General features: G+C 38.6%; 2 protein-coding genes across 2 annotated transcripts; one reads left to right on the forward strand and one right to left on the reverse strand.

Moving 5' to 3' along the window:
- Positions 1–1,101: 1,101 nt before the first annotated feature.
- On the forward strand, positions 1,102–4,015 carry zgc:153372 (arsenite methyltransferase). Its single transcript, XM_010735787.3, has 10 exons — positions 1,102–1,246; positions 1,467–1,600; positions 1,838–1,988; positions 2,068–2,204; positions 2,309–2,378; positions 2,472–2,553; positions 2,662–2,793; positions 2,875–3,017; positions 3,189–3,311; positions 3,583–4,015. The coding sequence occupies exons 1-10, from the start codon at positions 1,211–1,213 to the stop codon at positions 3,658–3,660; spliced, it is 1,086 nt and encodes a 361-aa protein (XP_010734089.3). The 5' UTR covers positions 1,102–1,210; the 3' UTR covers positions 3,661–4,015.
- A 129-nt stretch (positions 4,016–4,144) lies between these two features.
- On the reverse strand, positions 4,145–12,144 carry aifm4 (apoptosis inducing factor mitochondria associated 4). The gene is made up of 19 exons (XM_010735786.3): positions 11,825–12,144; positions 10,812–10,882; positions 10,587–10,696; positions 10,363–10,472; positions 9,518–9,562; positions 9,323–9,404; positions 9,065–9,177; positions 8,897–8,983; positions 8,718–8,809; positions 8,477–8,607; positions 7,678–7,793; positions 7,509–7,580; positions 7,260–7,323; positions 6,926–7,002; positions 6,654–6,771; positions 6,411–6,509; positions 6,253–6,328; positions 6,059–6,163; positions 4,145–5,370 (listed from the first exon to the last, which is right to left on the reverse strand). The coding sequence occupies exons 2-19, from the start codon at positions 10,880–10,882 to the stop codon at positions 5,340–5,342; spliced, it is 1,599 nt and encodes a 532-aa protein (XP_010734088.3). The 5' UTR covers positions 11,825–12,144; the 3' UTR covers positions 4,145–5,339.
- Between the last annotated feature and the right edge of the window lie 2,053 nt (positions 12,145–14,197).

A 14,197-nucleotide genomic window follows, 5' to 3' on the forward strand; every position in this document is an offset into this window, starting at 1 on the left:
ATGTCTCTGGAGCTGGACGAGATCAGGTCGCGGAGAGACTTCCACAAATTTGTCGTCTCACATTCATAAAACAGATGGTCTGTTGTTTCCAAATTCGTTTTGCAAATTATAACAGTTTTCTATCACATATTTAAATCTTCCTTTCATAAAATCGTTTGAGAGATAGTTTCCTGTAATTATCTTAGTTGTTTTCAAAAAACAAAATATCCCCCACAATCAATCACATCTTTGATCCTTCACTCCTCCAAGCCTCTGTAAATCTGAAATGTCTGCCCACAAATGGACATTGTATGCTGCACTAAATTCTGGACATTTTGTCTTTCACTTTGGACTCCTCTGCTAAATGCTGTGACTTTCATTCATTGTCTGCAGCCTAAATTAATTGTTGTTGTTTTTTTATCTTTATTTTATCTTTCTTTGCACATGTTTAATTTCTGATCAGTAGTCTTACAAAGTGGAACATCAAACAAATATTTGTTGAATATCTCTTTCTGGGTCATTGACTTTTGGTTGTTAACTGGCTTCAAAGTACTAAGAAATGTTATAATTTGCTACCACAGTATAAAAATGTATTTTCCACACAAATCTGTCTTAACAGGCCTTTGTAGATCCTATGATGTACTGGTGTATACTAGATGTGTTCACTTATTGTATACAAATGTATATCACATCTCTTGCCAAACACACATTTAGAGCAACATTTTCTTGTCTCTCAAGTCCTTAAAACTGTTCATTATTAATTGTTTGTGACAGTGATTCAAAGCTTCTCCTAGCTGAGATTAAATCCTCAGATTATTAAATCATTTAAATTTGTCTAACTGCAACACTTTTGAAACTGCAAATATCTCAGACATTGATTGATTTTTTAAAATCTGTGTTAATAAAACGCAAACATAGATCTATGGGTTATTATGACAAAATATTCTACCTACCTATATATTCTTAAATTGCTTAAATGGCGAATTATCCTAAAATAAATAGCTAATTTATCGGTTTTGTGTCTACAATTTTGTACATATTTAATTTTGTGTTTGTTTTTATTGTACAAGTGTAATAAATTTCAGAATAATGACGCTTTTATTCTGAAAACAATGACCGGAAGAGTAGATAGCACTCGATGACAGTGAGGCAGGTGTGACCTAAATACTGGGATCAAACTTCACACAGTTTGAAGACACTTTGATAATTGTTTGTGACGCTGCGGGACGTGATGGCGACTAGTGACGACGTGCGGGACAATGTGAAGGTATTTGCGTTCATGCGACATTATGGAGAAGTTTCTCCTGAGTGGCAGCCCTGACATTGCATAATAGTTGCTCGGTCTTGTTTCAGTGACACACAACTTTTTGTTCTCGACTTAAACAGAGTTAGAGCTGTAAAATCCACCAAATGTAATGTAAAGTCTGCAGTGCACTTAAATGTTAAACGTGTAAAAACAGCTGTTGGGCATGAATGCATGTGTGCAGAAATACTATGGCAGTCGACTGGAGTCCTCCTGTGATTTGCAAACCAGTGCTGCCTCCTGCAGTTTGTCCTGCCGTCCACCGCCAAGAAGTGTCACGGATGCATTGAGCCAGGTTCACCCAGAGGTGACCAAAAGGTTTGCAGTCTTGTCTCACCTTTACTTTCTCCAGCAATAAAACATTTTTTTTACAGTTCCCACACAACTCCCAACTTTGTCATGCAAATAGCATCAGATGGTCTTATCCCCAGACACATCAAGCACATACACTGCAGCTATCGCTGTCTGTAAGCACAGATCTATCTCTATAACGTCTGTATGCTTTCCTGTCATTGCAAAGTGATTTTGTTGTCGTTGATTATATTTTTCCTCCAGGTTCTTCGGCTGTGGCCTCCCATTTCCAGCAAAGCTCGAGGGCTGCAGAGTCCTGGATCTCGGCAGCGGCTCTGGCAGGGACTCTTACGCCTTCAGTAAACTCGTTGGATCAAGCGGACATGTGACAGGGATTGATATGACGGAGGAGCTGGTGATTACACGTGCTTGTACACACACCATTTGACTCTTTATTTCTGTACCTTCTACTGATTTAACTTGCACCTCTTTAGATCACAGTGTCCCGTCAGTACGTTGAGTATCATCAAAAGAAGTTTGGCTATGAGGAGCCCAACGTCTCTTTTGTCCAGGGGTACATGGAGAAGCTCAGTGAAGCTGGCATACAAAGTGACTCAATGGATGTTTTGCTGTAGGTTTAAAGCATAGATATGATATTACATAATCTGTTACATATATATACACAGCTTCATTTAGCTGATTGAATAACAATGTTTTTCCCTCTAATATATCCAGATCCAACTGCGTAGTCTGTTTGTGTCCTGATAAAGGAGCTGTGCTGCAGCAGGCGTACAATGTTCTAAAGGTCAGTCTGGAGAATTTCTACCAACTGGATGAAAAAAAAAGATGTGACATCCTGTTTTTGGCTCTTACTGTATCGTGCTTGCGTTTTATACAGGAGGGAGGTGAACTCTACTTTAGTGACATGTATGCCAGCAAAGTTGTTCCTGATCACATGACGCAAGACCCAGTCCTGTGGGGTAAAATAACTTTGTATTATCTTCTAGTATCTTCTAAAAAAAATCCCTGCAGCACAAATATGCAAAGTCATGTTAATATGCAATGTCATGCCTTTGTTTGGGCTCTAGGTGAAGGAATGGGCGGTGCTCAGTTTTGGCAGGATTTCATTTCATTGGCCCGCAGTGTTGGTTTCAGCACTCCACACCTTGTCTCAGCAAGCAACATTGTGATCTACAACAGTGACCTCAAAGCAAAAGCAGGTAACAGAAGGCGGCATTGATTCTTGATGATGTGTAAAGATCATTTTCATTCCACAACTGAGCCATCTCTTCATTTTGCAGGTGACATCAGTTATGCTTCAGGCACTTATCGGCTCTTTAAGCTGCCCAAAAGTCCTCTCGTGTCTGAGGCAACAGTGACCTATAAAGGAACAGTGGCAGAGTTTCCACATCAGCTGGACTTTGATTCCTCACACTGTTTCAAGGTATAATACATAAATAAATAAATTACACCAGAAGGCCAGTCATATCAATGCTGAATTGCTTTATTATTGTTTACACAAGAGCTTTTAATAACCTTTGACTTAATGTTCCACCAAGAGGGAAAGTATGTCTGAATGTAATGATAATAATCTGTTTTCTTCTGTGCTGTGCAGACAGATGTGGCAGTGAAGGTAAATGGAGAGATGGCAGCAATCCTCCAGAGTTCCCGTTTCTCTTCGGATTTCAAAATCCAGACATCGGATAAACCAGAGTCCAGCTCAGAGTCTACGCCACAGGTAGCCGAACATGCTTTAATTTTGAAAGGTTAACTCCTGACTGCATTCAGACAAAGAGTGACCCACATTGTGCATCTAAGAATCAAGTTAAACAGGTTGCCTATTTAAAAAAATCTGTTATGTTCAGCTTCAAATGTTTTATTTCGTGTGAATAGAGTTTTTACAGAAAGAATAACTCTTTAGAGCACAGCGTGAGCTTTGATGGTAACGGAAGAATTATTTCAGTCTTACGTGAAAGTAATCATGAATTTTCTTCTCACTTTTTCTTCAGTACTGCCACCTCAACCCATTTCTGCTGGCTGACAAACTGGGATCCTCAGTAAAACAGTGCTCCAAAACAAAAAAATAAATAAGTAGGTGAAGATTGGGGACACTACGGAAATGAAACACATTTTTAGATTTTGATAAATTCATTTTGATAACAGTCATTTCACGTGCCAGTTGGCAGCAACCTCTTGTGATATACTTATAATACTTAACTAATAGTATGATGGTTTATAGTTGTTTGGCAGCTCATGTTGTCACAGTATTATGATAATCAAGTGTTCAGATACTAAAATAATATCAGTAATACAATTGTTTTAACTTGCAGTATATTGCATTTTCGTTTCAACCTTGATCTACTTGAGTAACGTTTAAGTAAAGTAAATTTACTGTAAAAATGACAAAAAATTAAGTAAAGACTACTGAGAGTGGACCATTGTGTTTACTGGAAGTGGGCGGTTTACAAAATGTGAAATAAACTCTTTAAGCACAAAAAGGACAGTTTGATAGAAAAGAGGACAAAACAGCAACAATAATGTGTATGAATACAAATGTTTAACTACATCTGAAGATGATTATGTTGTGTTTTATTGTATGTAACCATCACAAAGGCAACTGTAAAAACCTAAAACAAATGAAGAAGCAAAGGTTATTACAGATGAGAAATGAAAGTACCAGATACTATGACCTTGATATGAGCTAATAAGGATTCAAATAAACAAACAAGCATTGATTTATTGTAATCAATGAAATAGAAAACACATCCCCACAGTGCACCCAGACTGACAAATACCTGACCATTTGTTACATTACGTACCATAAAGCATCCACACTTCATTTGAAGTGAAGGGTTAGAAGGTACATGCTTTCATACTTCATTACTCTGTATTTCACTAAAATCATTAAACATCACTAAATACGTGAATCTGAGTTTTACATCAGTTAACGATAAGACACATCGCTGCTGTAAACAAACATCGTTTATTAGAGTAACAGCCAACATGAAAGAGTTTCAGTAAACAGTTAATCATCAGCATATTCATCATCATAGTTCTTGAATGCAGTATTTTAATATTTTATTCTTTGTATTTTAGATGTTAAGTAAGTTATAAATATATTGTAACTAAGACGTGGAGCGTGTTTCCTAAATATTCAGAGGATAAAACAGTATAAAGAATATTACTGTACTATTATTATAGTACTATACTGCGAAATAATACTAAATGGAATGTTTTGAATCTTTCACAAAAAACTTTGGACATGGGGTGTCGATTAGCTCAGTTGGTAGAGCATCCGCCCCATATATGAAGGCTCAGCTGTGGCCCAGGGTTTGAATCTGACCTGCGGCCCTTTGCTGCCTGTTGTTACATGTTGTTAAAAATAAAGCTTGAAAAAGGCCAAAAAAATATCTTAAAAAAAAAAAAGTTGGACATGTTTATGTTAAGCTGAGTTGTACACAGACTACACTCATTACACAGTGCAAATTTAATAAAGCTCTGCTTGCTGCTATGGTGACAGTGCTGAGAGTAAGAGCTGAGGTCTGATTGGCTGGAGGCACTGAGGCAGTAAATAGCCTTGTTGATGTAGAGAGGTCGCCTGGGAAACGGATGGATCTGTGAGCTCATGTTTCACTTGCTCCGTTTAAAGTAATTTGCATTTGCCGATAAGTCTGACGATGCCAGGCTAAGGAGAGAAAAACAAGAAAGAGAAAGGCGAATCCTTCATCGCTGAGAGGTGTTACTCCTGGATACAGCAGGCCTCTGGTTACATCTGCAGCCAGCTCAGGTCATCAGCTCTGAACAGATAAAGAAGTGAGAAAACAAATATAAAGAGTAATATCCAGGTAATGGGTAAACATAAAGTAACTCAATAATTACATGACTTTAATGTCCATTTTTGGTGCAGATGTATCACCAACATCCCACATGTCTTTACCTATTTAAAGCTGCAAGAATCAAAACCTTTAATATTACCAGTGGATCAAATGACTGTATGTAATTCAGTATCTTAGCATCTTGCAGCTCATTGTTTGGTTTTTTTACAGCCACCAATTTTATTTTTACTGTTTCAGTTCACTCTCGCCACTCTCATGTGGCTAAATAGCCAAATATTGGCCAAAGAGTTGGTGAATATTGGACTTAAATTCACAAACACAACTCAAAATGAATGCTTATGTTGCTCTATATCAGCTGGATGTGTAAATAAATTTGCTAACAGGTTCACCATATCAACCTAAAAGGTGATGATACTGATTATCGGTGTTGTGTTTACAAATCAAATCAAATCAGTTAATGCAGGTTTAATGGTTAAAGCTGAACCCTGGTTGGATAATTGATCACAAATGATTTCTTGTGTCTTCTTCATCTCATCGCTAGCACAATAAGAACGCCTTTTACTTTCCAATTATACAACCAATATAACAACTGGGGAATACAATAGATAAACACATAGTCTAGTTTGTGTGAATGCAGCATGACACTCACTGAGCCTGGGCCTTTGTTAAGATCTGGCCAGCAGTCATCAGCTCTGCAACATGAGCCACGGCGGGGTCAAACATCAGGCTGGCTGCAGCTACCACCTTGTCATCTCTGTTAACAAAAGGAGAAATGAAAGAAATTCAGCACAAATAGCAGAAATTCATATTCAGCTGTATCAGGAGTTTATCTACAGTGCTCACTTTATGTAGAACGCCAGGAACTTCCTTTCCTCTACTTTTCCTTTGAATATGATTTCTGTGTACCCTTCCCCATAACCTAGAATGAGGAAATGAAAAGGGGAAATGAGATTTTAAATATTCTAATGTATGGGTGACATTTTCTAAAGAAAATACTCCACCTGTGTATCTGATACTCTTCCCAGCCAACACAGTCCAGAAGAAAGGAACAGACTCAAATTTGGTTGGTTTCTTCAGCATGTTTAGGGCCGCTACTCGTCCTGACAACAAGAAACCAACATGATGAGGATAAACCCAGATGTCGAATCATTCCCACCCGTAACATGTTCTGGACTGGATTTAAAAAAAAGATTTGTGTTGCAGAAAGATCAGTATAAAGCTGTGTGTATATTTCAGTCTCTTACCTTGAGCTTGTGACATTTGCCAGTGACCAATGTTGACCCTTAGGTCTCCACGAATGGCTAGAGGGAAAGAGGTAACATCTCCAGCGCTAAAAACATCTGGAATATTAGTCCTCATGAACTGTTGAAGGATAAAAGAGTTTAAAACAAAGACATACACACATAACTGTTCATTTCATTCACCTGAGCACAGATACAATATTCAAAATATCCAGATGTAAAGCTGTAGAGCCACACTAAAGTTTCATCATGTCACAGTGATTAAAGTTTGTTACCTTGTCAATAATCACAGCTTTCTGTGAATCCACTTCCAACTTGCATCCTGCCATGAAGTCTGAATTGGGGATTACACCTAGAAAAAACAGGATTTCATTTAGTAGTAGCAGTAAAGTAGTAAAGGTGATTCTGTAAAAAGACTCTGAACAATATATTACTGAAATGTGGAGTCCCCACAGTCCTGGAGCTGAGAATACTGCTCATTTTTACCCAATTTTGAAACCTAATTTCATTAACTTGTCGATATTTTTAATAATTCAAATTTCGTTGGGTGGTTCTTATTTTACACAGAGTTTAAAGTAGATATTATTAAAAGTACAGTAAGAAAAGTACCAATTCCAGCAATCACCACATCAGCTTCAAGGACTGTACCACTCTTCAGCACCACCGCCTTCACCTGTAAAAACAATGATTATTAGCATTGAATATAAACTATGGGTACACAGTCATTTTAAAGCAGCCCAATTTACAATTTTACACACGTTAAAATAGGAAAGACACAGGTGTAAGTAATAAAACGGTATTTTGGGTGCTGGCTCACTGTTACGACTGCACAGCCATTGTTAATGTTATTACAGTTACCTTGCCGTTCTCCCCCTTGATCTCAGTGACTCTATCGTTCATGTAGAACTTTATATTTTTCTCTTCCAACATCTTAAAAAGGAGAAACAATGTTTTAAAATGTTTCATTTCATAAAAAACTAATAATTATTATGTTGAATGTGAGACTACTGTCATCATTGTTTCTTACTTGCATGCTCATTTTGCCGATCTCTGGCCCCAGAGATCGCTCAAACGGGTATCTGCCAGAGCCAACCATGGCCACGCTGGCAGCTTTGTCCGATAAGTACGATGCCACCTCCATACCTATTGTGTTCATGAAAAATCAAACTTCAGTGGTTTAGATGGCAACCCCTACATGTACAAAATGCTTATGATATTTGTACCTGTTGTACAAATACCCGGTTCAAAATTGTCTTGTCATGCCGAGTTTGAAGCACATCGGCAGCCATATGAGGAGAAAACTAAGATTAATGTTGAGGAACAAATAGTTTGTAACACTGGCAGGTTTGACAAAGCCGTTAGGAAGTCAGGTGATGTGCTTTAAATAACAACAAAGTCCATAGATTAAGGAAGTTGTGATGCACTGAACTTTCCTCTGTAGGACTAACATTCATGTCCTGTGTGAAACATTCAGTTCAGTTTGGTTCGGTTAGGTAACAAACGACTTGGATATGTTGAGCAAAAGATCATCATGATTTGGATTAAAATGAGTCAATGTTGAGTTTTAGTTTCTCATAGGACATGAACAGTGGCCTTCTGGTTGAAAACCCTGAAGGCAAACTTCTCCCAGGTGCAGAAACAACAGGTACAAATCACAAGAGTTTCACAGTTTCAGTGTTATCGTCTAGACACATCCCCCAGAACCGACAAACCAAACTTTTTTACGTGGAAAGCAACTGTTTTCCAGTTTCCAGATATGCATCCTTACTACTAGATACTACTCCACCCTACACACATGAGCTTCAGGAGAAACTGAATTTAATAACCTATAAAGGAGGATCCGATTACAACAGCTTTCTGTCCCAAACTGGAGTTGTGAATTTCTTTGGCGTCTTCATAACTCTGCAGTAACTTTACTCCCTTCAGGTCCGAACCAGGACAGCTGAGAGGCCGCGCTCTGTGAAACAAATAAGGACATTCACTGTTTGTTGTCATGTGGAAACCTTTCCAGGTTGCCATTGTTTTCTATGTGTTCAATAAATCTGGTGACACTTGAGTGCCGCTAACCTGCAGCCAGTTGAGATGAGGAGTTGGTCGTAATTCTGCAAAGTGCCATCGCTCAACTTCACTTTCTTATCATCTGTGTTTACAGACACCACCTGCAACACAAAACAAATTTATTCACATGACCAAAGAGAGCATCAGTCTTTGTAAATACATGACAAATAGTCCTTTTGGCTTCTCACCTCCTTCTGTGTCCACACGTCAATCCCATACTGCTGAAAAAACTCGCTTGGCCGAAGGAGGATGCTGCTACTGTCCACATTCATAGCCTGAAAGAGGCAACGCTGTTAATAAATCTGTTTTTTTAGGCATGAACACAAGTTAACTCTCCACTCTGATTGAGTTCTTACCTTACTCAGTTTGGGCTTGTCAAATGGAGGCAGGTTGTCTTTGGTTATCATGATGATTCGACCTTGGTAGCAGTTCTGCCGCAGCGTTTCAGCACAAACAAGGGCGGCAGGGCCTAAAATCACAAAATTCATATTCAGAAATGGAGCTTAAAGAATCATAGCAACACTAGACCACCGCTTTTACTAGACCTCTTTCATCAATCCTACAAGTATGGCCTTGGACTGATAATTTGAGGCTTCGACATCAACTTTCCTTACCTCCTCCGATCAGCAGGATAGTGTGCTTGATGTCTGGTGCCATGCTGCACATCTCCTTCACCCGTTTCGTCACCTTCAAAAACTGAGGGACAGCAAACAAACAAGGGAATGTTTAAAACTGTGCACCTTAACACAAAAATGAAATGAAACCATTCAACCAAATCATTTTCATATATTTAATTTGTCGTCACTTACATTTTTGTTGATGGTAACATAAACCTTTCCATCCTCGACTTTCACCTGTAACATTTTTTTAAATGAGAGCGAGGTTTAGGTACAGAATACGAGTTAGAAGCCTACACCACACTCCTAGTTGTTGTAACCTACACTGTTGCTACACTTGCCACTACACTACCAATCATTGCTGTTTTATGTAAAATGTATCAGAATATCACCACAGACACCAGATTTTAAAACTCTTGTATTGTGAAATACAGAGAGCTGAACCTGGACGTAGGCTAATCCACACAAGTCCTGCACTCCAGCTTGAACTCTATCATTTGTAAGTGGTAATTTTTGTGTGAATTACATGGAAATTATGCACAAAGACCATCACAAATGAAACTACATTTTAAAACGGGGCGACAATCTCTCTGAATCTTGGAAATAAAAAGCTCTATTAAATGTTGATTTCTACAGTAGGGTTGGGTCAGGTCTGGTGTACGAGCTTTATACGGTTTGATTTTATGAAAACTGACTGAACTGGCATTCTTGTGTAGAAATACAGATGTTCTACGGTTAATGTCAAAGAAAAGCTTGTCTAATGGCAAAATAAAGCAATGAAATTATTATTAATATAGCGTACATGTAAATGAATGTTTTTTGGGCGGTGGGTTTGGTTTTTATGCGGCTAAAATGTGTTTTTCTGCTGATCCGGCCACAAAAGCAGAGCTATGCTCTACTTCTTTAAACAGGAAGGCGTGCCAAACCACCATCTACTGTATGTAACACACTAACTCCTAACTAAACACCAGAATTAACCCTTTCATATCAAACCAGTTTGAACATTGGCCCAACCCTAAACTGCGGACATGTTTTACCTTGTAACTAGGCAGACAGTCCAGACCTGGATACTCTTCAATGTCTCCAGTTTTGACGTTAAAGCAAGCACCATGAAAGGGACATCGCACCCTGTCACCAACCAGTGTACCTGGATCATCAGAGATAACAATACTCAAATTCAATGCAAAATACTTTGTTAGGTTATTAATTCAGATATATTGTTATCTGGAGATTGAGGAACTGAATGTAGAGGGAGGTTTACCTTTGATAAGAGGTGCATTGTAATGAGAGCACTGGCTTCCAACAGCACTGTACTGACCCTGAGTGCGCACAAGCAACACCTTCTTGTCCTCCACAGTTACTTCCTTCATCCTTTAGAAACACAAAACACCGGAAGAAGACAGATGATAAAGGGAAAGCTCACAAATACAGCTGAGCTTTGATAGTCATGTACCAAAAAAATTGATCTTTTCCACTTGTGACTCACTGTCCATCCTTCAGGTCATCCTCCTGACAGACCATCCCAGTCACCTCCTCCTGCTCTCCACGCTGATCCATCTATGCATGATATGAGTGACACATAGAAAATGTCATTGTTAGACTAGTGGCTTGTCAAACAGGCTCTGCAATGGACACAGAGTATATGGGCAGTTTAACGTTATCGCACTGATCTTTCATTTTTGTCACTCTTTATCTGATCCAAAGAGCCAAAATAGCCATGAATTACTTCATTGACGAACAATATGCGGTGGCTTTTTGTTCACATTGGTATAATGTGCAGTTTGTCCATTAAGCCAGTTCACTCTACATATTGTCTTTGTGTAAACAAATACATTCTTTAATGAGTATATTGTGCAACTCTGGGCTACTCACCACACACCCTTTAGAGAAAAAAACAAAGATTATCATACACCTCCGCACCCACTCTCAACTTTAGTACAGTTACTTAAGCACACTGTAAGTGCATACACTCCCGTCACTGAGATTTTTCTGTTTCATTTGAAACATGTGTAGACTTTTTACATTTCAATAACAAAGCAGCACTACTGGATATTTATTGGATACGTTAAAGGGCAGCTGCAGGCTCAGGTGAAGAGGATTTTGACATGAGCAGAGGCGTGTTTAGTGAATATAAGCAGCCTCTATGAATGTGTGTGTATGAATTATATATTATTTATTCTTTTCCAACAGTCAGGTGCTCATATGTACATTGAAACAGGTTTTGTGGTCTAAGACCATAAATATTACTTTAATAATAAGAAAGATGAACATGCACATTTGTGTTCTCTGTCCGTTAACTACTAAATATATTGACTTTTGACCAATCGGAGACATCGCTGTGAAGCTGACAAGAACACATGAAGCGATGTGTGAAGGTACAGAATTACAGATAGCATATTAAATCTTATCTTTAACACAGAGCCTCTCTCTTTTTTTTTATTGCATGCATTTAGCTCCGTTAATTAGTAAAACGTGAAAGCTCCGTGCAGCTGTACTCACCTGTTTTCTTCCAAATCCAAACAGTCTGAAATGATGCACCTGTCGGTGCTCCGGGGAGCAGACACGCGTGGGTCGGTCGTCAGGAGGAGTGAGCGCGGGACAGTCCCGTGCTGCCCGCGAGCTCCTCCCACAACCAGTGCACGCCGAGGAAGGATGTGGTTAGATCCACACTGACTGATCCACTGGTGACAGTGTGGGTTAAGTAATAACAGACATAAAAGCTTGTGATTTTCTATAACAGAAGATAATCTCCGTCAATGATGTGCGCTTCCTGTCTCCTCAGTGGGCGTGGTCCCCAAATCTCGTTTGGATGTGTTCGTGAACATTGCGTGGATGGGTTTAAAAATCGGATTGTGTTGTACCAGAGACGAGTCAGCTGTTTAAGCTGTAGTTTATTTGTTAAAGATCATCTTTTGGTGGAAACCAGACCGATAATTCAGCACCAATAGAAAGAAACGGCTGGTGTCAAATATCGCGAGATATATGAGACTTTAATTAACTTCTATTGTTAATTGTTATTTTCCTCTTGATTTGTTTGTCTGAAAATGTTTATTTTAGTGGCAAAATGTTCAGAAGATGTGTGGTTTGTGATAAATTAGTCCAATAGTTACTTTAGTGGCTATGAGGAGGGAGAATCGCTCATAATCTGTGCTCACGTTCATTTCTCCCATTAGAGTCAATGGACCTGCTGACATTATTGTTAGAGAGAACAGTCAAATAGTTAAAGCTTGATCCCTCAATTTACAATATGTGGAATGAAAGGGTCTGGGAAGATGTTAAACCACCAACCACACATCAGTCTGTCTGAAGACTGAGGAATATTTACATAATGAAGCAAATAACAGCAAGTCTGCAAAGATGGACTTGTATTTACTAGTACCTGGCTGTTTGATGGATGCACTGGGATGTTGGGAAGAGATGCCTGTTTGAATTCCTGCTTGGATAATATGAAAAAGCCACCCTCTATGGATATCTGTTCCACTGTCTGTTGTTGTTGTTAATATTAGTGTTATTAGTTTACTAGTTTATTTACTTATTTCATTATTTTTTTTTAATTCTTACAACTTAATTCTTATTTTATTTTTTGTGGTTTATTACCATATTGCCATTTAATATATGAAGTCCTATGTTAGGAAATGTTATTATGTAAAATGATGTTTAAATGTTTAAATGTTAAAAGTAAATGAATAAATAAATGAATGAATAAAAAGATCTGGGAAATTTGCCAGATGGAACAAATAACTTATTCTACTTACTTTATATATGTATGAAGTAGATCATAAATGGGAAACACTGGATGAAATGTGAATATGTACATCTGTGAAACTGAAATAAAGTTTGTTCCAGTGTTTGCTCACTCACTCACCCTATAATAATGCCCACTGAAAATCTTCTATCACTCTCACACATTCACTTTTACTGCTGACTTTTGCTGCTGTTTTAAATTATACTTGAGGCAGTGCGACAGGGCTTTTTACCGGATGGTGACGCTGTGTCACCAAAAATCACAGCAGTCATTCACGTTTATGTCCAGGCTCTGGCTTGAATTGAGGCAGCGATGTTTTTTGATCCACTTCCACTGAAAGAAACGAGCGGAAAGTGAAATATGTTTGAAGGTACATTCAGAATATGAAACAGTGCTGCTGTATAGTAAATGACAAATCATCGCACCCTGCCATGCGCCAGCCTTTGTTTACATGTGAAATAAACTACTATTCCCATAAATCCACGGTAAATTGTGAACGAATGAGTGGGGTAGAAGCAGTGTTGCCTTCATAGGCTCTTTGTAATTTGCAGTTGTGTTGGTCAGACAGTAGAAAATACATTGGTGGCTGGTGTTTCATTTAGGAAATTATTAAAAAGCTAACAAGTATTGAAAATAAAAACATAACTCATTACACTCTTCATCTGTGGAAGAACCAGAGGCTACAAAGCCAATTTTCATAGATTATGAAAATTGAATCATTGAGAGGATCAGGGTGACAGAAAAGTGTTTTTTGGTGGCATGTTTGCTTGATCTTGACACTTGACTGCCAAACACAGTTGTTGTTACTGTTTGTAATGTGGGAATATTATTCCCAAGGATCCCTGGATGTGGCAATTTATAGGCACCAAAGCCACTGGCAGGCCATAATCTGACCCCCTACAGTAAGATAAACCTCAGCTGTGGGGTACAGCTTATCTTAGAAGTGCTATCACTCAACAACGCTGGATAGGACAACAAACTGGACACTGCCAGAGTCTAAGACACTGTGTCTTGTTTCTATGTGCAAGTATATGTTCGACATCCATCCATTATCTGTATCCGCTTATCCTCATCAGGGTCACACAATGGGGTTGGAGCCTATCCCAACTGACTTAAGGTGAGAGGCA

Source organism: Larimichthys crocea, chromosome VII (assembly GCF_000972845.2).
Source record: "Larimichthys crocea isolate SSNF chromosome VII, L_crocea_2.0, whole genome shotgun sequence".
Taxonomy (NCBI): Eukaryota; Metazoa; Chordata; class Actinopteri; family Sciaenidae; genus Larimichthys; species Larimichthys crocea.

Coding starts and splice junctions, on each gene's coding strand:
- zgc:153372 (XM_010735787.3), top strand. CDS start 1,211: ATGGCGACTAGTGACGACGTGCGGGACAATGTGAAG. Junction 2,205..2,308: donor GACTCAATGGATGTTTTGCT/GTAGGTTTAAAG, acceptor TAATATATCCAG/ATCCAACTGCGTAGTCTGTT. Junction 2,379..2,471: donor AGGCGTACAATGTTCTAAAG/GTCAGTCTGGAG, acceptor CGTTTTATACAG/GAGGGAGGTGAACTCTACTT.
- aifm4 (XM_010735786.3), bottom strand. CDS start 10,882: ATGGATCAGCGTGGAGAGCAGGAGGAGGTGACTGGGATGGTCTGTCAG. Junction 9,405..9,517: donor ATGTTACCATCAACAAAAAT/GTAAGTGACGAC, acceptor GCTGTCCCTCAG/TTTTTGAAGGTGACGAAACG. Junction 8,984..9,064: donor ACAAGCCCAAACTGAGTAAG/GTAAGAACTCAA, acceptor TGCCTCTTTCAG/GCTATGAATGTGGACAGTAG.